Genomic DNA, 21421 nt, shown 5'->3' with positions numbered 1-21421 from the left:
AACAGGAATTCCGCACCGTGGACCGCACTCGACCCGGAGCAGTTGAAACTAGTTGATCATCGTGATCATCATTGGCTGCTCCACGAACTGCACTCCGTTACCCCGCGCATCGGGACCATGGTTATTGGGGGTTTTCCGGGGTACACGATGGGGATCTGCATACACCCCGGGGTATAAATGGGGAGCGGAGGGAGTACCTTGAAGACGGCAAGCATTCGTACCAGATCTGAATCGACTCAATTACACGTTTACTTATCAAGCCTGATTCAGTCGCCATGCCCCTCCAAACATACCACCTCTCTTCCTCCCCCAAGGGCCTCTCCAGCATAACAACTCTAATCGTGGGCGCCACCGAATCCGTCCTCATCGACCCCCCTTTCCTCAAACCCGACGGCGAAGCCGTCGCTACCTGGATCCAAAAAACAACCGACAAACCCCTCAAAGCCGTCTTCGTCACCCACCACCACCCAGACCACTTCTTCGCCGCAAATTCCATCTTCGAGGCGTTCCCCGACGCGAAATTCTACGCGGCGCCCTATGTCCTCGCGGGGATCAACCGCGAGTATGACGACAAGGTCAAGTACTGGCCGTCGGTGTTTGGGGAAGAGAATGTGCATGCGCAGCCGAGGCGGCCGGAGGTGTTTGATTTTAGTTTCTTTGTCCTGAATGGGGATCCGGAGAGCCCAGTTGTCCTGCTAGGCCCGTTGCAGGGGGATAGTGTGGATCATACGCTGTTTTGGTTGCCGGCTGAGAAGACGATTGTTTGTGGGGATGCGGTTTATGGGCGGAGTACGCATGTTTGGTACGTTCCTCATCCGCAAAAGAAAATCCATTGAGCAAGCTGACAAAAGCAGGGTCGAGGAAGTTGAAACACCAGCGCTTCTCGAAGCGTGGAACAAAACGCTCGAGCTCATCGGCGCCTTGGAGCCAGTGAAGCTCATCCCCGGCCACATGGAGTCTGGATGGGAGCTGAACGCAAAAGAAGACCTCGCTCACACAAAGCGGTATCTCGACCTCTTCTCGCAGAAGATCACATACGCTCCAAAGAAGGCGTCTGTACAGGAACTCTTCGAGTTCTTCAAGAACGAATTCCCCCAGTGCAAGGAGAATCTCGATTTCTTCTTGGGTCATCTGTCGAATCAGTATGGGGAGGGAGGCCAGGTTTGGGAGGAGAACAGACATCATAATGTCGGAGCGAGGACGATCGAGGGGCTGAATGGGTATTGGTTCAAATAATGGATCCTGCGTTTATGTTGTCTAATGCACCACATCTCACGGTTCTGCTTTTCATGGCGTAACCAACTCTGCGTCGATTCTCTCCGTTTTGTCTCCAGGGGACCATTCAACCTAGGGGCTTGGTGTCTACTAAGGGCGAGCATCGGGCTATCCCACTAATGCGTAAGTATACTTGGCCGGCGCGCAGTGGTTCAGGTTTGTTTTCTCACTCGAAAGCCATTGTTGGGGGCTATACAGCAAGCAAAAGGCTTGCTGTAAGAATATAATGGTTTATTTATAATATTCTAAACAAGCGCCAAGCAAAGCTATTGAAAGCCTTTGTGTCCTATACTCTACGTAGATCGTAGTTTGGAGGAAGATTGGTCGGCGCATTACGCACCAAGGCCTCAAGCGCTATCACCTACCCAGATGCTGTATAGTACTTACGAATGTCACGGAGACCGCTGAAATACATTCAGACGGGGTTCTTATGCTACGATCTCTCGGGCATACAATGTGTCACACTCAGATCCTGAGGTAAAAGAAGGATGTTCAGGAATTATCCGCAATGCCTTCTCCTACCAGCCCCCTGACATAGCCATGCCACGTATTACTATGATTTTGTTTTTGTGGATGGCATGTGGTGGCTCTGATATAACGCAGAAACACTTCTAACCCATATGGCTATCTCTCCCTGTGGCCCACAAATCTTTTCACGGCTGCCTCATAACGATCCCTTTGTCATAATGACAATTAACAGCATGGGAGACCATTATAAGATCCTTAACTTCGAAATCAGTGCCACCAGACAAGTCTCCAAGACAATATATATCACAGCACTAGCAGACCGGTGGCCGCACTATTTGTAAAAATGTAAGCGCATGTGCCACCCTTGTCTGCGGCATAGGATTCCGAGGAGCGACCGCACGCACCCGCTCTTCTCCAGCCTGCTACAACACACTGCCGCCATACCTCACTCGCATCAGCACGAGCAGCCACGCACCCACGTCAGGCTAGCAGCCTAGAGTATGGGAAGGCCCGGCTAGGTGGTTCATATGATCGTGTGATTGATTAGCTCGTTTTTGATTGGCGCCATGTCGTTTACAGCGCTATGTCCGGTTACTGTTGAGAATATGTGTGTCTTTCGTTTCCGAACTTGCGTTCGCCTGCCTGACTTGATGAGTAGGAATTACACTGCTATTATCTTAAGCACTATCCTTATCGCCTCGATTGCACTTGGTGGGTTGCGCCGAGCGGTGATCCAAGCCCGTCGGTGATTTAGGGCGCATGAAAGGAGTTATGATCGGCTACCCCAAGACAATGTTCAAGAATGGGGCTAGAATAAACACAGAAGTAATGAGGTGGCTAACTGCGGCACGGGGCCTGGAAGCTGGGCAAGTTCGGCTATTTAGATATGGCAAATTTAATTTCATTACACACTGACATGCAGGTACATATGAAGAAGATTGAAAAGAGCAAAGCCTGGTTAGCAATCTAACATTCAAATTGTAAGAACAGCGTTATATGAGGCATCTTAGAACACGCCGCTGTGACACCGACAATCACGCAGCTGATTCGCTGGCCGATTCAGCTGAGTCGCCGAGCCAATACTGCTCCTTCCTCCAACCAGGCCCACAGTCTTCCAGCCAGAAACAGTATTCAACAGAGGAAATACCTGCGCTGGAGCGCACGCAATCAGACTGGGTGGCAGAAACCACACTGCCGTCTCGCAGGTAGACCCTGAAATCTAGAGTGGGGATTCCGTACGTTAGTCTGACTGCGGTCTGGTTTTGTTTCCAGTCCACGGAACGCCGTGTTTGTGCCAGGAAAATAGCTTACGGTAGTTGGAGGAGTTGACGATGCCAACAGCCTTCACGTTCAGGTTTTCAAGGTAGATATCGCCAGTTCCACCGGCGTCGATGAAAAAGTCACGGACAAAACCTTGAGCACATTCTGTTCCGCTGTAGCTGTATGGTCGAACGCGTATGTTAGCTGATCGATTGCTTAGATAACACTGCACGAGACCACTCAGACTCTTTTACTTACACGTTGAATTGGGCAGTTGCTGATACCAGATATGGTATCGCAGCGAGAGAGGCAATAGTTTTCAGGAGCTTCATGGTGAAGTTTGAGATCACAGGTCCTCGGATTGTTGATTGAAGGTGGAAAGAAGAGCGAGACTTCATTGTTCTGGTGTCGGTTACAGGGTTTATATACATTGATTTCTGGCCAGTGCGTCAAAAGTTGGGGGCCGTAGGCTGAGGGCTCTCTATTTCGGCCTGTGTGGTGTAAGCCTGGAAGGCTGGAAGGCCTGAAGCTGCCGACTTTTACAATTGTGGAGAGTGCCCCATTCTATACGCGAATATGCTTTTTAGGAGATACAATGCGGAACCTGCAGTTCTGTAAAAGCCCAGAGATTCTGAACCTACTCATAGATTGCGATACTTCATACTGGGTGTGGCCGAATGGTAGAGTACTTTGCATACTGAATTGAAGAAACATACTGTAGGTACGGAGCAGCAGTCGCCAGGCAGAGACGGAATACTGAGGGCATCCGCAGACAAGATTTGCCCCTGCCCAGAGAGCAACCCAACTGCCAGTTGGACGTCAAATTGATCGTCCTTGCCCTTGCTCTAGACTGCAACTCCACTTTTAGTGTTTCAAGTCCTCCGTAGACATTGTGAACCCTATGTTTAGCTTTTGATCACTAATCATTTGGGGGCGAGGGATGATCACTAACCAGTACTCCGCTCAGAAGGCCTAGATAGTTGTCACAGAATGGAGTGCACATAACGCTTGAACCTGGTCCTTGCCCCACGGGGTGGAGTTCAACACATCCACAGTCGACTAGGAGTAACAAGCTGTACGCCAGTCTAGAAGCCGTGGGGTCTGGTTATATTAGGGGGACAAATCCCAGACATAATGGCAAATAGAAAGCACCAAATACACATCCTTGCACACGACCTCCAACGTTGATCGGCATCTCTCATTACATACCAGCAGATCTATTCCGTTTGATTCGCCCACTCGCTTAAGTCAAGGAGAGGTCCGGGCTGCCGCCTAGCCTTGCACAGTGCAGCACCAGTAATGCTGACATCTTCGGTGTTCCTCAACAATGGGTTCAAAAAATATCTCATCATCGCGGCTTGGGCTGCTTTCCTGATTATAGGCTACCACCGCAAGTCTCTGGCCTGGCCCACTGACAGGGAAATGTCACCAGCTCGCTCTCGCCCAGCCGGAGGCCATGCAGCGAAAACAGCGTGGAAAGCACGAGACGTTCCGCTGACAGTAATCATAGCGGCGCTGCAAAAGGACAATCTGACCACCTTGGGGTTGGACTCTGGGCTCCGCCCTGGCGACGAGCAGATTGTCTATGTAGCGGACGATCCGAACGCAACGCACAGCGTCCCAATGAACAAAGGAAACGAAGCCATGGTGTATCTATCCTTTCTCATCGACCGATACTACTCCTTGCCGGAGGCGATGGCGTTCATGCATGCCGGCCGAACATCATACCACAACAACCATCTTCTCCATCTCAGCTCCTCCCGGCTCGTCAGGAACCTACGTACTCAGTATGTTCGCGCGAGAGGCTTTGTTAATCTGGGCTGTGACTGGTCCAGCTACTGCACCAGGCCTCCCACGGCATCAGCATCACCTTTAGTATCGGCCGACAACAAGCAAGCGGTGCCTGGGAGCTTGTATCCAATTTCCGTCCTCACAAGGCATCCACCAAGCGATCCGCGCGCGGAGTACTCCACATTCGCCATGATCTGGGCCTCCCTCTTCCCAGGGCAGCCAGTCCCTCCGGTGCTAGGAACTGTACCTGGCGGCCAGTTCGCCCTATCAAGAGAAGCAGCGCTGCGGGTGCCACTGCGCGAGCTCAAGCGCCTCCGCCAGTGGATCATCGAGACGGACTATCTTACCTCCAAGGATATCGGCGCGGTGTTCGAGATGCTCTGGCATGTGCTGTTCCTGGGGTGGCGCAATGCGCTGCTCTGCCCTGCGCAGCACGATTGCTACTGCGAGCTATACGGAATCTGCCTACATTTGATCAGTGATGGTCCAGGACGGCTCTGTGATAGTGCGATAGCTGAAGGACGCCGGAGGGAGAATCTTTTGAATCGGATTCAGACTTTGCAGATTATTGCCGCGAGACCGCCGTCAGAGCTCCAGGATACAATGTTAAGTGAGTATTCAAATGGTCGTCTACAGCATGGGCTTAAGGGGTTTCCCGAATACCTCGTCGAGTTGCAACGAAATATCTCCGCTATTGAATCACATATTGATGGCATCGCGGAGAGGGCCACTATTCCATGACGATTAATAGGCCCATTAGCATCCTGTTCCTCCTATATTATATACTTACTACTAAATACGAGAACCAATCACAATCACAGAAATTCTGCAATTCACAGCATGTGTTGCTATAGCATTGTACGTATATAGTTATTACATAAAAGGCATTCCTTTTAACTAACCTTAGTCACTATATGATCTTTTACGAATTAGTGCAAAACTAACAACCACTTGTTCCATGATGCCCATAATGCCAATGATGGAAAGTCTCGTCAGTTGGTCCGTTTGGGAAGCGCTGGATGTGCTACTAATAGAACATAGATGCGCACTGGTTCTATTAAAAGTGAATTCTCCAATACTGATCAATGCTACATTAACAACCTTCTGTACCCTTTCGCGATGCAGCCGAGCTCAAGAAATGATCTATTATGCCTTGTTCATCCGGGACATTCGGCTCTTGCCAAGACATCCACTTCATTTTGACCTCGATCGCTTCAGCAACTGTTGCAGCACTCAATTCCATAAGTTCCAGAAGCTCCAAGATCCATGCCAGTCTTTTGTCGTACCATGCCTGTGTCTGTGCCGCGGTATATCCAGACTCGTTTGCTCTATATCTGTTGTATTGATGCTCAAACCAAATAAGGTATTCAGCCATCGAGCCAGATATGGATGCAGGCTTAGTATCGAATCGATAATTCGAGACGCTGTGGTATGTGTCGTTTGCGTAATCAACATGGTATATTGTCTGCTTTTGTTAGGGCATGAGCTAAGATAATGATTTATAGAAGCGAATAGAAGAAGAAGGGGAAGGGAAAGGGTGGACTACACTCACCCCAGAAGGCCCATACAGAGCGTCAGATTGCTGCTTCTGCGTTTCAGCCGCCTGGACCTGTTTCTCATATTTGGTCTTGAGAATCACCACCCAATCTCTCCGCAGGACGCCGAAGGGTTTCAAGGAGAAAGAGGCCATTTCCTTCTCGAGCGGTGCGATAAAGTCCTTTTCCTCATCAATTATCTCCTCAATCTCAGACTCGGGTAGTGAGTTGCATTCTAAAAGGTATGGCTTTGGAATTCCACGGCCTCTATGGCAGCATACGTGAGTCATCTCAAGTCTGTCGAAGCACGATCTGCGAAGGAGGCCGAGGATGACTGTCTTGGCAAGATCCCGACCGCCACTCTCCTCCACCTGTGTGACGAATTCCAGCGCCCATACGAAGCTAGGTGTGCGGGTGAATACCGAGTCTTGGAAACTGACATCGAATGCAGCGGGGGAAGAGCATCCTCCGGGTGAGCATGGGCATCGGCAGGAATCAGATGAAAGAATGTTCAGGCCCCTGCTTAAACAGACTCGAAGTGAGTCAATTTGACTCCAGGCCCTGAAGTTCGGATGAGACAAGTTGGAGAGAAGAGAGAATATGAAGGTTCGACCCTGATGATTTTGATGGTTAATCTCCATTCCTTGATCAAGCAAGAATTGAGTAAGGTTTTCATCCAGGATGCGACTCAACGAATATAGGGCTGTCTCGCCCTTACTATTGGCAGAGTTGGTCATGTTGAAGCCGCATTTGTAAAGCATTGCAGCGTCTTCGCGGTTCGAAATGTAATGTAGAAGATTATTGTTCTCGGTGTCATGATCCTTATCATTGACCTTGATGTTAGGATCAGTCAGCGAACCAACAAGGTTCGCGAATATTTTGCTCCAGGCGTCAGGCGTCATGGTCCTCACACTGATTAGTGACATAAGTGCCGAGAGAACAAAATACCGGTAGGCCTTTGGTGGATAAATCTCGTTAATGTAGACAAGGGTGTCGATTATAAGCTGCCATTCCCCACGAGCTGCCGCATACTGAATGAAATCGCGCTTCAGCTTGTCGTCTCGCAGAACTGAATTTGCGCCCTTTTGCAAGAATAGTTGCACTGCACTGGTGTTTCCAGTCACGGCTGCATACATTAGAGGGGTATTACCCTGCTTATCTTTGACGTCCATCGGATGGCCAGCGTTCACTAGCAGTTGAACCATATTCGTGTTGCAGACTGCCAAGTGCAATGCCGTCTGGCCTAGGAAGTTATATTGTGGATGCAGCGTTGAGCGAGATATAAGTGACTGTGCCAGGCTTGTGTCATTGTGGAGCACAGCATCATGCAGGGGCGTTAATCCACCAAAACCTGTGTTGATAGTATTAGTGACCACGCGCGGCAAAGGAAATGCGCACTCAACCTACCAGGACAGGCGTTACCGAGAATAGTCAAATACTCGATAAAAAAGGGGTCTGGTGTGTATTCCTCAGAGCGCCAATTCGGAGAGCACACATCTGGCCAATCCTGATAAACTGGCGAATCGCTACAAGAAGGATCGAACCCATACTCAAGGATAGCCTCAAGCAAATTGAGATGCCGACCTTCGCCAATCCATTCCGCACAACGAACCAGAAACCTGTAAAATTCCGTTTAGTCTTGAGCTTTAATTCGCTTCGCGCTAAAACACCTACTTTTGGTCTAGGTTTTCTAGGCTCATGCCTAACTCGCAAACGAAGAATTTGAGTAGCTGGAATTGGTCTTCCTGGTTGCCTGGTCCGTAGTACAAGAGTTCCTAGTCGCTGGTGTTAGATGAAAGTACCTCCCTTGCCAAGGTGAGGATTGATGCCTACCTGAACATAATTGCGCCCACCAGGGTGGATATGATCTTTCAGCGATGGATCGCACCTCGCAAGCTCTCGAAACTGTTGCTGAGTGTCCAAGACTGACAAGCGGCCGTTTGAAAAACGCCAGAGTGCCTCAAATCCTGGAGAGGTATAATTTACAACCCTTTCAAGGCTGAGTGCTGGTCTAAGAGAATATTTCCCGGCTCCCCAAAGAAATTCGAGACTGGTAGACACCATCAAAGGGACACCATACCTGGTTAGTGCAAACTTCAAGCCCCAGTGATAGCGTTTAGCTGTACATTCCGGAGCATCACAGGGTCTGGATAGGACGGACAACGGGGAGTACTCCCATCCCCAGAGGTGGTGCACCTGGTGCTGTGTTAGGTGGCATGAACAGTGACAATGCCTTACAGCGCAGTTCACTGATTTCCTTCTAGATGATGCGGTCGCTCGATGGCTTAGTTGCATTGTTGACACTGGGCTTGAATGTGAGATTGCATTGTTTGGCGGGAGAGTTACCAGGCAGGACTGGTTGCCGGCAGCATTTGGCGACGATATAGAGCCTAGATTGTGCGCAACCCCCGCCGCAGGGTCTCGGGCATGGACCAGTACACTGCTTGAAACAAGAATGAGTATATACTCTGCGGATACTGAGCTAATAATGAGTACTAACCAAGAGAGCGTGAGATCCCCAGTGACAGAATTAAGTCTTTCCGCTGCTGCTCGCAGTTGTTCCGTAATGGATGTGGCGTGTCGAGCAACCTTTATCTTGCTCTTATGTAGACGAAAGATTTTCTGGGTCACATCTTGCAGGATAACGTCCACGCTGCTGTATGCCAACTGGCAATTCCTGACAGCCTGTTCGACACTGCTGGATGATTGAATGTGTTCAAGAGAGAATAGAACTTGTCGAAGGAATTCTAAGCGGGAGATGAGAAGTTCCAACTCATCCTTAGCCTTGTGATGGATGAACTCATGGGCACCGCGTAAGCACCGAACTGTGTCCGTGATTTGAAGGGCGAAAGCTGCTATACCGCACGCTGCCGACACCACTCCGATGACTTCAGCCATCTTTTGGAAAATTAAACAAGAAGTATTGTATGTCGCACGATAAAGTTGGGAAAGAAAACGGTGGTAAAAAGATCCGTAGCTATGAGGCAGGTTCACCCTAGCCGCCGGGGCTGATTCGTGTCAGATTGAACTAGTCCTTGTACGGAGGTCATGTGAAATATGCAGCATGTATGGAAGCATCAAAGAGGAGCGAATGCCAAAAGAACACAACTACCGGAGGAGATCAGACAAATGCGACAACCAGAACCTCTTCGTAGGGAATACCCTCATATCTTGGACAGCAGCATCTGTGACGGTGTCTAAAGGCGTTGAGGAACCGGAATGAACGCGGACTGGGTCTCCCATCGGTTGTGGTGGGGTTAGGTCTCTCTTAAACCAGCCAGAAAATCAAGTCAGTATGAGAGCCAAAAATATATTATTTGTTCAGACATCCCAACAACAGACCACAACTGGCGTCCAGTGAATATCCTGAGAATTGGTTTCAGCGCTAAGGAAAAAGGGCGCCTTGTCTGATCATCCAATCAGGCGCGATCAGGGTGAGCGTCTCACCCCCCCACTATTCACCCGCTCAGCCAACAAGTCCACCTTGCTCACTGCGGTCGCGCGACTACAGACTGGCACTTATCATGTAAAAAAATGAGAAAGGGGATGGCCTTGGCGCTCGTATTTTTCTGCCCAGTAGGTCCCTCAAGGAGAAGTGGGACTTGGGGTCTCTTCAGATCTCCGCACGTGCCTGTGACTTAACTTAGGCGGGGGCGGAGTCGCTGACTAAATACTGATTAAGCGGTCGGCAAGCTCAATGTCTTAAATTGCCGAGTCAGCCTTGGCAGCCTTCTTGCCTGACATCAAGTTCTAGGACGACGGCCAGACTCCAGATAACGCTTGAGCTCTCCCCAGTAGTAAGGTGAGCATAATGGAGCCTCTCTGTGCGCCACCTACTTTGAGCCACCTCTTTACACTCCGCTGCGCGGTTGGCCCGCCCGTTGAGATCGGCAATGGACCATATGGCCGACGGCGCTGTGTCCCAATTACCGGCGGAACGGTCAAGGGCAAGCATCTGAACGGGGAGGTTGTACCGGGAGGTGCTGATTTTATGTATGTTCCACTTCCTGCGAGTGATGATGATACCTTGGCCGACTAACGAACATGGCACCAGGCTTGTCGAGGAAAACCAAACCACGCACGTAAATACGAATTATCTGATCAAAAGCGACGACGGGGCAAATATCTACATTCGGTCTGTCGGCTTTTCTCTTCTCTGTCGAGATCTCTTCGAAACTAATCCGCACATATAGAACCGAAGGAACCCGGTCCGGCCCGCCCGAAGTGCTCAGAGCTTTAATGGAGGGTAGCGAGCAAGTCGACCCCTCTAAATACTGGTTCCACCTGCATATTAAGCTCGAAACTGGGCATGAAAAGTACAAATGGATGAACAATAGGGTGATCGTCGGACGAGCTACACGTGTCAAAGACGAGGTTGCATATGACGCGTATTTTCTCGAGAACATATAAATCCTTTAATCTAGAGCACCAACAATATTTAGCTTGTGCTTATTGTTGGCATGGAGGAGCATTACATTGCCATGGGCCAGATAGTGTAACCTAGATCAGACAAATACTCCTTACCATGCAGCATGAATGAGCCAGGATATCAATTTTATACACATAAACGTGGTGAGGGTATCAATTGGGCAGCGTGAACAACTATATAAATGACGCAGAGTACATAGCCCTCTCGCCTGCCCTATTAAAAAGGACCTTAACCAACCATACAAAGTTGCTGACTCGGCCTACTTTCACTCAAAGGTATTTATCTGGGAAACTCTTCCTTGAACTCCCTTTCACGCTAGGGTGAACAATAGTAAAGGAGAATGTATTGGTGCCTCACGAGGCAATGTTCTACGTCTGTCCAATCATCGAGCTCAAGTACCCGATCGTCCCGCTCCCGCCCCCAGCCGGCCCGAAAGCTGTCCCAGCCAACCCTAACCCTGCCTGGCAAGACGGTACCAGTGGCTGACGGTGTCTGGGGCCACCTTACCAGCATGAGGGTTAGCAAGGCTAGTAGGAAAAAACCACTGGTGTAGGGCGCACCATTTAATAAACCTAACCCTTGCTGATTAATATACGACGTCACCTAAGCCTCTGACTATGATATTAGGGGATTAAATAGATTAAAGGACGAACAAATACAACAGTTAATAGGTCACCCGCTGGGGAAAAGACGAGTCCTCTACTCCGTAAGGCGACCCCTGAATTCATTTCCCGCATTCTTCAAGTTGAATTAGGCGCCCCACACAGCCTTATTAGAAGAGGCGAATCTGTCATTGGCTCTATCGCGCAAGTCTAGATGTGACAGACGCGGCTCAAGACGCTGTTCCTGATGAATGCTGTCGCAGGAAAATATAATCAATTAAGGCCAAGCCTAGATACATAAGCCAACGGATCCGGAAGTAGATATAATATGTTCGTTGTTTCTCCAAGGGCTTTGCATTCTTCGTCAGCGCATTCGTCCGTCACGAGTGTTGTCTCATTGCCATCGAACAAGTTTCCAAAGTAAGCTAATTTAAGCAGGCAATATATAAAGTACCAAACTAACCACCCTAAACCTTTACCAGAAAATGAATCTCAAGACCATTCTCCTCCTGGGCAGCCTCGCCTTCATGGGCAACACCACCCCAACAACCAACTACCAACCCGTCCCCAATGTGAGAAGCGACGCCAACTCTCTGTCCGACGGCACCGCGTCCCTCACGGCCCGCGGCGGCTACGGAGTCTGGCTCGATGTCTACCATTCAGGCGACTGCAACAGCGGCTACGAAGCCCAACCAACATCAGGCTGGGTGTGGGAGGGCCAGTGCAAAAGGCTCGACTCATACACCTATGGCGCGAAGCTCGGCTACGCCCAGGGCGGGTGGCCGCGGTGCAAGCTAAAGTTCTGGGAGACGACCAACTGCGCTGGCGGGCGGGCGACAGCAATCCGAATCCCAACGACTAGTGACGGGAACTTCAACTGCATCGCGGCGGCGAATAAGGGGGATGAGTTCTACTTGACCAATGGGGCGTCGAGTGTGCAGTTGCTTTGCGATGATATTCCGCCCACGACTGCTGCGAAGCCTTAGAATGTTTATCTCAGTAAAAATATTCTATATATGTCTGTGGGATGCTTGGATAATTCGGGGTAAAGAGGGGAGTGTCGCGTTTACTCTAGCTTAGACAAAGGGGGACATAATAGGGACTGCAAGGGTAATACCTCCTGCCAAACCAATCATCGCACGTTCTCCGTGCGCCACAGTATTATTCAGGAACCCCCTTGATCAAGGCGTCACGAAAAGGTCCTAATATATATCTAGAAAATGTTTCTTGTTTGAAATCCTCATAACATCAAGGAAGAAATCGAGACGAGGATGAATTTCGTTAGGTGATTAATTATAACAGCTTCAGTATACATTCATACCTGAGTACTAGCTGGGATTCTTGATACTTAAATTAAACGTTCTAAGGAGTCTTTTTCATACCCTGCTGCGCGGATGGGCGTTGCTTAAAACATGCCTAGGTGTCTGGCTCTATGTGGGTCGTCATTCCCTACTATAGCCAACTCGAACAGGGAATCTGAATATTAAACTGGCGAATTTTACTAGCATGGAGAGATAGGCCCGGGTTACTGTGCTGTCCAAGACTGCCTATCACTTTGGGGGCCAAAGGTGGCAAAAGAATCTAAAAGCAAGCTCGAGTAGTACTTGAGGTCGTAGATGAGTGGCCTTGCTATTCTTGGCTGTCCGGACGCTGCCACATCTTTGCCGAAACAGCGAATGAGAAGACAGGCAAAATTGGGTCTACCTAGGTTCCTAGGTTGCTATGTAGATCACTATAGTTAGTAATACTAATCAGAAATCCCATTAGAGCCACGGCAGTTTAGACCGCTATTTGAACTGCCAACCGCTTCGTTCTTCCATTGATGAGAGCAAGGTACAGTATATAATGAATTAGTATCTTCCCTGATAATAACTAAATATCTCCTGCACATATCAAAAAGTCCTTTTAAAATGCACAAGCCTCTTACCTTGCTCATTGCCCTAGGTGCGGCGTGGTGAGTTGTTTATCTTTAGGCCCCTTGAATAAATTACCTCTTGAATTAACCTCGCAATCTCCAGCGTCCTTGCTGGCCACAACTGCAAATGCCAGGACCCCTCTGGCACCGGCCCTCAGTGGAATGAGCTTACGGAAAAGGCCTGCGATACTAGGATAGGTGATGAGAATAGCAATCCTGTGTGCTATCTTGATAAGACGTACCATGGAGACCAGCATCACCAGGTAAGAGCTTTTATCATAGGGAGAGTGCTCTTGAAGGGTTTAGATTGTGTTAACAAAGCTTCAGTGCTCCTCTCCAGGCGGCTGTCTGGATAGTGAGGCTTGGAATACGTGGTGCATTGAGAATGGAGCTGCGGGAGCTTTCTGCTGGGACTGAATTGGATAGAGGGCTATGGTGGAGGAGAGGAGGAGAATTGAAGTTATACTGCTGTTTCTTTTCTTCTAGCCCAGTCGGATGATGCAGCTAGTTGACTTTCGAATATACTCCTCCTAATAACGCTGCCAGGGCACATAGCCTTTGCAATGATGAATTCAACGGTGACTATTGCGACCCGAGACGAAGATACGCAGATGGACTTCCCGCCGTCTTCGTATTTTGACACCAGTCTGAACCCGAAAATGTGAATTGATTTGTCCCGTATTTTGTTCAGCGTCTTGTCTTTTCCAAGAACCTGTTGCGTCTTCAACCAAGGGTCAAGTAATAGTTCCGATGTTGGGCTTTTGGCAACAACACAGGGCATGTCGTTCTCCATTGAGTGCAGATACTCGCCTGTTCCGAGTTGATTATCTGCTAGGTGATCGCCCAGCCTCTTTCTTACTCAATCTATTAGTCCCTATTGAGTTTCTCTTAAAAGGTCCCTTTAACATTGACTAGCGTGGCATTAATATTATACTATAAGCGCCCTTGAGGTTCTGCAGAATGAAGCGGTTCGAGCTCTCCAAGCTCCACTTCAAGCTGATCTTAGATCACTAGCTAACGTGGTATCACCCGCTTTGAAGCTTCCAACTAGACTATAGTGCGATCTAATAGCTAATCTTTGACTATATGTCCCTCGTTAGCTAATGGATGGGCCTGGACTGGGACAATTACGTGTGAGCATCAGCTATTCATAGCAGTGATTTAGTAGTGTAATAATATAGATGGAATTTTTGCAGGGCAATGGAGTGCGCCAGCAGGAGGTGATATACACAAGATAGTTGGTTCTACTAGACCTAGTTGGGATAGCCCCTTCCAAGGTTCTTATCACTAGCCCTGTATTAGGTGAGGACCAACCTTCCTGCTCACTTTTGGGAGGTGTGCTGGGTGGCGGGCCAAGTCCTGCGTGGTCGCGCCCAGGGCGCTTAACAGGGGCGTCGACCCCAGTGACCGAAGTAGAATATGCAATCAACAAGCACTCAAGCGCACGTGGCCTGGGCTTTTGTATCGCCAGAGATCGGACCCGGTGGTCTCGGTCTGTCTCGGCCCTGCGTCTAGTTTTAGTTGGCATTAAAAGGCCCGGGGCGTACGATCATGATCCCTCCCAATCCTTATGGCACAGCAGGATCGAGGGTTTGAATGGGTATTGGTTCAAATAGGAATATAGCGCGGTTGAAATAGTCTTCTAACAACCTCCATCTTTTATTTTTTTTTCTTTTTGTCCGGCAGCATTTCCATAGCCTAATCGACTTCATACAAGTCGTCCCCGCTTCGTAAGCGTGAAGGGTCTCTGGAAGCAAGCAGAAGGGGATGATCTCCGAAGGTGCCTGCCGCTATTCTTCCATTAGGGACCAATCCGATCTGGTTTCCCCCGGTTGCTTGGCTGCCACGAAAGCCCTGCGGATTTTCGCGTTGATAAGACAATCGTAGAATCCACTCATCCAACAACAGCTCGAGCTCGTCGAGCCAAAGTACATATACATCAATGGACCGTCTGGAGTCCCGATGATCTGGTCCTAAGATCTTGAAGCGCAGCATGCAGCATTCTCCCAGTAGAAACAGGGCTTCCCGGAGTCTTCCTTGGTGCCTCCAGGTAAAAGCCAGGTCTTCCATGTTGGATAGGGTTTCAGGGTGCTGTCGACCCAAAACGGTCCTACGGATGTCCAGGGCCCTTACTATCACTTCTTCTCGTTTCGTGTACTTTTTTTTCTCTTCATAAAGCAAGGCTAAAAGGTCCAGGCTTGCCAGAAAGTCCGGGTGCTCCAAGCCCAAGACTCTTTCTCTCGTCGAGGCCACCTGGATATGAAGTGCTTCTGCCTCATCCCACCTTCCTTGGCACTGATAGATCCATGCCAGGTTCTGCATGCTCAATAGAGTGTGGGGATGTTCCTGCCCGAGTAGCCTTGTGTATAATTCCAAGGCCTCGTCCGCCAATCTCTCTGATTTAGATACGTCTCCCCTATCAAACAACACGCCAGCTAACTTCTCCATGGCGTACAGGGTCCACCAGCATTCCAGTCCAAGAATGCTTCTCATACGCTTGACTGTTGAAAAATACAGCTCCAAGGACTGTTCACGTCGGCCCTGTTTCCAATAAATCGTGGCAAGGTCTAGTTGGCAACGAAGGGTCACTTCAGCTTCTGGCCCTGATCCGCCCTCGCTGAGGCTCAGCAACTGCGATGCCAGCTCCTCTGCCTCTTCGAATCGCTGTATTTGCGTGTACAAGATCACAAGCATTATCGAGAAGTAGATGGTCGAGGAATGCGCGGCTCCCCTAGCTCTCTTCGCCCTTTCAATAAGCTGGAGATGAACTTCTTCGCATTCTTTCCATCGGCTCTGATTGAAGTAGGTTTGTGCGAGCCCGGCCATGCTGTTTAGGGTCTGAAGGTCGTGTGGACCAGCTCCTCGCTCGTTGATTCTTACCAGTTTCTTATATAAATCCTCCGCTTCAGAGTACCTTGCGTCACTGCAAAGGCAATCTGCGACATTCTTAACCAAGTCAGGGTGACTATTTCCTGCTGAAATAAAAGCCCCCTCGTGTACAAGCGACGTGGCATGGGGAAGGTATTCTCGCCATAACTCCCGATTCGCGTGGTGATCGTCGGGAAAAACGGCGTCCATTCGGATGGCGACTTCTTGAACCCAGTGATCAAACAAACCCTTCTGCCGAAGCCAATTCCGGGTTGCCATGTGCACCAGTCGGTGCAAATTAAGACTTGTTCTCTGACTGGTAGTAAATGAGTAGCCGCTCAGTAGCCCAAGAGCATCTAGCTGTTGTTTCTTCGTGGCTTGGAGAGGTAGAATGGATAACGGAATGTTCCGTGGGTTTATGATGGCCATAAAGAACAGGTAGTCTGCTGCCAACGAGTTCTGTTGCTGGATCTGCTTGAATGATATCAACCAGGTGGTAATCACAGGGTTCTGTATATCTCTATACCGCCCTGAGTCTCTGAAGTCTTCGCTGAGAAGTTCCACGGCGTCCTGTTCTTTCTCTTGAAACAATGCAAGGTATGTCGAGAGATCTAGACCATTTTCAACGATATATGACGAGGCTTGAGTGATCGCCAATGGAAGAAAGGCAAGTTGTTCCAGGAGCGCTCGGGCAGCACCTTCCGCAACCAAGTCACATCCTAACATCTTCTGCATGATCTGGAATGCTGTCACTTCATCCACGTCGGGAATCGGGACCAGATCGAAGGGCGCCAACTTCATGGCGAGTTTACGATTTCGGGTTGTAAACATTATTCGACCTTTTCTGCTCCGAGGCAGAAAGTCCTCGAGGGGTGGGCCCTGGCAACTCGGGGTTTCCAGCCACATTTCTGTATCGTCGGCGTTATCAAAGATCAGAAGCCACTGTCCCACTTTCTCTGAGCTGAGGTAGACCTTGACCTGTCGTTTGACCTCTGCGGGATCCGTGCAATCAAGTCCAATGGCTCGTGCAATGTCGAGGAATGTCTGTTCAACCATTGCCCGGCTGGTACACGGGATCCAGAAGACGGAGCAGTCCATGTCTCGGTCGCGCATGCGATACGCTACTTCAAGAGCAATCTGAGTCTTCCCGACCCCTCCAAGGCCGGTTATCGCGACTCTTCCGGGTCCATCTTGCGTCGCAACCGAGTGTTCCAGCCGTGCGATCTCGTTGTTGCGACCGACGAACCTGGGATTGCGTGCGAGGGGGACGACCCAGTGCCGCTGTTCCTTCTTGATGCTCGACAAGCCACGATAGGCAGGCACAGCTGACAGCAGGAATTTCGCGTACGCCGCAGCCACCAGCGCTGCATACCCTTGCCATTGTTTCTGTTTGTGCGAGTCGCAATAATCGCATATCCCCCGGACCACGAGGGTCGGCAGCTCGTCCATCAGACCTGCCGCCTCCATCTCGAAGCAGAGGATTCCATGCTCCTGCGCAAGACGATCGCGCGTGTCCGAGTCCTTCAGCACCTGGTCCCCAGATGCAATCAGCCCATAGTGGATATGGGGCGCGTTACTCTCTCGTGGTTGTCGTTTGACTAGCTGCTCCTTATCGCATTTCTCGCAGCTCTCTCCCTTTGGATGGTGATACGAGGGGCTGAACAGCAGGTCTGCATCCTCCCCTGGCGCGCCGAATCGTTCGCGCATCTGAGGATGCTTCTCTAGTACTTGCTGGACTATTGCTTGGACATCATCTGTTCTATCCTCCGCTGTCAGTTTTCGTGCCTCGAGCTGACTCAAATGCGTCAAAAGCACCGGCGGTGGCTTGTTCGTCGTCCCCATTACTTCGAATACGCCACCCTGCATGGCCTTGCCATAATCGTACTGGACGACGCCGCTGTGTCGCGGGCCCGGCTTGCTAACAACCACATCTCCCAGTCGAATATCGTTCTTGCCATTCCCCGGAACTCCTCCTCCGATGCCTACCATGAGTGCGAACTGAAGTTGGCGGAATGTCGCTCGCATGCGAGACACCACGCCCGCAGCGGACACCTTCCCATACACTCCAGATGGCAAGTAGGCGATTACTATGTTGTGGCCATTTAGTTGACCAAAATCATAAGCATTCTGGTCGCTGATTTCTTGGGGCGAAGGGTGGGTCTTGTCGAGCATCACCCGAGCGGACGCTGCTTCGAGGGGTAAGGCGCACACCCACGCGGCCGTGTAGTCATCTGGCGTGAGGGAGGCCATCATCGGCACGAAGACATGGAAGAAATGCAGTTCAAACTATTCGATAATCCGGCTAGATCGAGTTCAATGAGTTTCCATCGCTCTCGAAAGTGAGATGGATGCGCCGTGATGGTTGGGAGAGAAGAGGGGGCAGGCAGCCTTGCGCTGTGAGGCTGATGATGCTCAGCCACCTGCACCTCGAGCACACCCATTCATGCGACTGTACAGCCCATACGACATTGACCGGCACGATCATTAAATAAGCAGTCTTAACAGTGAACATCGGATGGCAACCACCGCAAAGATGGGATCTAAGCATCTTTCATGAGCTATCCAAACTGCCTACTCCACTTCTCTTCTTCAGGAGAACCCCAGGGCCTGGCCCAGAACATGCCGCCCCACGCTTGCGGCCGCAGCTTGCTATGCAGGGATAAGGAAATTCTCGACATCGTCCCAGCCCTTCCAGGATCCGTGCTCGCGAGACTTTTCTGTAGGCTTGGAAAACAGCCTTGTAACGGTTTAAGTGAGAAAAATCCGTTCAAGACTTCTTGTGGAGGCAGTTTGGCAGGCACCCAAATTCAGGAACAGGGCTGTTTCAGGGGCTGACCTGGGCCCCGCTGGGTGTCTTGGAGATCGCGTTTGCAGCCAATACCCCGCGATCCAATCGCCTTCTGGGCCCAGCAGGGGGGCAGTCAGCAGCCAGTCAGCTGCCGGTGGAGCTGGCGTTCTGCTGAAAGTGAGACCCTCGGCTGAGCCACCTGCGCTGGCACCGGACTCTCACCCTTTGGCGTGATTCCTCGTGTTTGCCCGTTTTCTTTCGAAGGGGGAGAAAAAGCTGAAATCCAGAAAATCTCCGCGCAATCAGGGGGAGATGCACACCACCCATTGCGACCCGCGATCCAGAGAAACGTGCTGCAGACCCTTGTTTGCAACTAAGGGTCTGACATCACGACAATCGCAGCCACGATGCTCGCCCTGAACAAACGCTGGTCGACTGTCCTTGTCGCCGCCTCCTTCCTCTTCTTCCTCGTCCTCCTCCACAAGAAGACGCCCAATTCAACCGTGATCCGCGTCGCTGGCACCTACGGTCAGAATCTCTGTCCCGCGACTCCGCCAAACCCGCCCTACAACCGCACGAACCCCGAGGGCTTCAGCTGGCGCGACATCCCCGTGCGATACCCGGTGCAGAACCCGATCCCCCTCTCCAACGAGCCCCCGATCGCCCTCCCACAAATCCAATTCTCCTTCCCTCCTACGACCCCCGAAGCCGAAGAAATCCGCAAAGCCCGCCAACAACGGATAAAAGAGACATTTCTGAAGGGATGGCACTCGTACGAGACCCGCGCGTGGAAGACCGACGAACTGCAGCCCATCTCGGGGCTATGGCGAAACACTTTTGGCGGATGGGGCGCGACACTCGTCGATAACCTCGACACGCTGTTGATCATGGGTCTCCACGAGGAATTCGAGCGCGCTGTCGCTGGGGTGATGGACGTCGACTTTAACCCACACTCCTCGTCTCAGAGCAACATCAACCTCTTCGAGACGACAATCCGCTACCTCGGCGGCTTCATCGCGGCATACGATCTCTCCGGCTGCAGCGACACGCGCCTCCTCGACAAGGCCGTCCAGATCGGCGACATGATCTACGCCTCCTTCGACACCGACACCCGCATGCCGGTAACCCGCTGGAACCCGCACAAAGCAGCCGGCGGCGAAGAGCAATTCCCCGCGGCGCAGGGCATCATCGCTGAAATCGCCTCGTCGAGCCTCGAACTCACGCGCCTGTCACAACTCACCGGTGACATGCGCTACTTTGACGCGATCTCCCGAATCACCGACGTCCTCGATGAGCAGCAGTTCTCCACGCGGATCCCAGGCCTCTGGCCCGTCGCCGTCAACGTCCAGAAACCCGACCTCACGCAGTCGTCCACCTTTACCTTCGGCGGCATGGCCGACTCCGCATACGAGTACCTCGGCAAAACCTACCAGCTCCTCGGCGGCGTGGGCCGCGCACCACAATACAAGAAGCTCTACGACGGCGCCATGGCCGCCGGCGCCGAAAACCTGCTCTTCCGCCCGATGGTCCCAGACCACGCCGACATCCTCGTCTCCGGCGTCGCGCACGCGACCACCTCCACAATCGGAATGGAGACGCGCAGCGAGCACCTCGCCTGCTTCGCGGGCGGCATGTACGCCCTCGGCGGCAAGCTGTTTTCCAACGACTCGCACCTCGCCATCGGCCGCAAACTCACCGACGGATGTATCTGGCTGTACAAGAATTCCCCGCTAGGCATCATGCCGGAGATGTTCTCGCTCTCGGCGTGTCCGTCCCGCGGCGAATGTCCCTGGGACGAGCGGCAGGAGGTCGTCTTCACGGCCGTCCGGGATAAGCGGTACATTCTCCGGCCCGAGGCCATCGAGTCCGTCTTCTACATGTGGCGGATCACCGGCGAGGAGCGGTACCGCGACGCGGCGTGGGAGATGTTCGAGGCGATTGATCGGGCGACGGCGACGGAGTGGGCGAATGCGGCGCTGCGCGATGTCATGGAGCCGAATGTTAATGGAGGGGGCCCCGAGAAGGAGGATAGTATGGAGAGTTTTTGGTTGGCGGAGACGCTGAAGTATTTGTATTTGATTTTCAGTGAGACGGATTTGGTCAGTCTGGATCATTTTGTGTTTAATACCGAGGCGCATCCGTTTCGGTTGCCGGGGAGGGAGTGAGTAGTTGAGTGATTGATTGGGTGGGTGGTGTATATCAGTAGATTACTTTTTTTGGTTTATATTTGAGTGGTTTTTTTTTTTTTTTTTTTTTTTTTTTTTTTGATTAGAATACACAATTCTTAGTCGCTTCTCTTACGCTCGAAGACTTCTCGCAGTAGACTCACCCCCATAGCGAATATATATATCTCCCGCGTGCCATGACCGGAAGACACATTGCCCCCGATCTGAATAAAAATGCTAGTGACACAATACCCTATGTTCAATCTACACGAGCGTCGCCATCACACAGACCCATGACTCGCAGGTACCGCCCAGCGCAAATTTC

At 51.0% G+C, this 21421-nt stretch overlaps 8 protein-coding genes across 8 annotated transcripts; 5 read left to right on the top strand and 3 right to left on the bottom strand.

Annotated features, from left to right (window-relative positions):
• Positions 1 to 275: 275 nt before the first annotated feature.
• BJX68DRAFT_257882 (MBL fold metallo-hydrolase) lies at positions 276 to 1236 on the top strand (the record flags this gene model as incomplete). The annotated part of the gene is made up of 2 exons (XM_071043425.1): positions 276 to 802; positions 855 to 1236. 2 exons carry the CDS (start codon positions 276 to 278, stop codon positions 1234 to 1236), a joined length of 909 nt encoding a protein of 302 aa, XP_070894917.1.
• Positions 1237 to 2777: 1541 nt separating this feature from the next.
• BJX68DRAFT_270823 (uncharacterized protein) lies at positions 2778 to 3335 on the bottom strand (the record flags this gene model as incomplete). The annotated part of the gene is made up of 3 exons (XM_071046782.1): positions 2778 to 2962; positions 3055 to 3182; positions 3262 to 3335. The coding sequence occupies 3 exons, from the start codon at positions 3333 to 3335 to the stop codon at positions 2778 to 2780; spliced, it is 387 nt and encodes a 128-aa protein (XP_070894916.1).
• Positions 3336 to 4302: 967 nt separating this feature from the next.
• BJX68DRAFT_270822 (DUF3431 domain-containing protein) lies at positions 4303 to 5535 on the top strand (the record flags this gene model as incomplete). The annotated part of the gene is made up of 1 exon (XM_071046781.1): positions 4303 to 5535. The coding sequence occupies one exon, from the start codon at positions 4303 to 4305 to the stop codon at positions 5533 to 5535; it is 1233 nt and encodes a 410-aa protein (XP_070894915.1).
• Positions 5536 to 5843: 308 nt separating this feature from the next.
• On the bottom strand, positions 5844 to 9587 carry BJX68DRAFT_244957 (uncharacterized protein). The gene is made up of 6 exons (XM_071041417.1): positions 8830 to 9587; positions 8163 to 8772; positions 8004 to 8104; positions 7737 to 7948; positions 6347 to 7680; positions 5844 to 6259 (listed from the first exon to the last, which is right to left on the bottom strand). Exons 1-6 carry the CDS (start codon positions 9225 to 9227, stop codon positions 5888 to 5890), a joined length of 3027 nt encoding a protein of 1008 aa, XP_070894914.1. The 5' UTR covers positions 9228 to 9587; the 3' UTR covers positions 5844 to 5887.
• A 471-nt stretch (positions 9588 to 10058) lies between these two features.
• Positions 10059 to 10840, top strand: BJX68DRAFT_168356 (DUF3237 domain-containing protein). The gene is made up of 3 exons (XM_071037003.1): positions 10059 to 10322; positions 10384 to 10464; positions 10523 to 10840. The coding sequence occupies exons 1-3, from the start codon at positions 10141 to 10143 to the stop codon at positions 10737 to 10739; spliced, it is 480 nt and encodes a 159-aa protein (XP_070894913.1). The 5' UTR covers positions 10059 to 10140; the 3' UTR covers positions 10740 to 10840.
• Positions 10841 to 11845: 1005 nt separating this feature from the next.
• BJX68DRAFT_270819 (uncharacterized protein) lies at positions 11846 to 12346 on the top strand (the record flags this gene model as incomplete). The annotated part of the gene is made up of 1 exon (XM_071046780.1): positions 11846 to 12346. One exon carries the CDS (start codon positions 11846 to 11848, stop codon positions 12344 to 12346), a length of 501 nt encoding a protein of 166 aa, XP_070894912.1.
• Positions 12347 to 14346: 2000 nt separating this feature from the next.
• BJX68DRAFT_270818 (putative kinesin light chain) lies at positions 14347 to 18393 on the bottom strand (the record flags this gene model as incomplete). Its single annotated transcript, XM_071046779.1, has 2 exons — positions 14347 to 14357; positions 15771 to 18393. The coding sequence occupies 2 exons, from the start codon at positions 18391 to 18393 to the stop codon at positions 14347 to 14349; spliced, it is 2634 nt and encodes an 877-aa protein (XP_070894911.1).
• A 769-nt stretch (positions 18394 to 19162) lies between these two features.
• On the top strand, positions 19163 to 21180 carry BJX68DRAFT_244951 (glycoside hydrolase family 47 protein). The gene has a single exon (XM_071041416.1). The coding sequence runs from the start codon at positions 19339 to 19341 to the stop codon at positions 21094 to 21096; it is 1758 nt and encodes a 585-aa protein (XP_070894910.1). The 5' UTR covers positions 19163 to 19338; the 3' UTR covers positions 21097 to 21180.
• The last annotated feature ends 241 nt before the right edge of the window (positions 21181 to 21421 follow it).

This window comes from Aspergillus pseudodeflectus (assembly GCF_044049435.1).
Source record: "Aspergillus pseudodeflectus strain CBS 756.74 chromosome Unknown BJX68scaffold_53, whole genome shotgun sequence".
NCBI lineage: Eukaryota > Fungi > Ascomycota > Eurotiomycetes > Eurotiales > Aspergillaceae > Aspergillus > Aspergillus pseudodeflectus.
The sequence above is the reverse complement of the archived record's forward strand: the minus strand, read 5'-3'. Positions and strand labels throughout refer to the sequence as shown.

Coding starts and splice junctions, on each gene's coding strand:
- BJX68DRAFT_244957 (XM_071041417.1), bottom strand. CDS start 9,227: ATGGCTGAAGTCATCGGAGTGGTGTCGGCAGCGTGCGGTATAGCAGCT. Junction 8,773..8,829: donor GGGGATCTCACGCTCTCTTG/GTTAGTACTCAT, acceptor TCTTGTTTCAAG/CAGTGTACTGGTCCATGCCC. Junction 7,681..7,736: donor TCTCGGTAACGCCTGTCCTG/GTAGGTTGAGTG, acceptor CTATCAACACAG/GTTTTGGTGGATTAACGCCC.
- BJX68DRAFT_168356 (XM_071037003.1), top strand. CDS start 10,141: ATGGAGCCTCTCTGTGCGCCACCTACTTTGAGCCACCTCTTTACACTC. Junction 10,323..10,383: donor CCGGGAGGTGCTGATTTTAT/GTATGTTCCACT, acceptor ACATGGCACCAG/GCTTGTCGAGGAAAACCAAA. Junction 10,465..10,522: donor GGGGCAAATATCTACATTCG/GTCTGTCGGCTT, acceptor CCGCACATATAG/AACCGAAGGAACCCGGTCCG.
- BJX68DRAFT_244951 (XM_071041416.1), top strand. CDS start 19,339: ATGCTCGCCCTGAACAAACGCTGGTCGACTGTCCTTGTCGCCGCCTCC.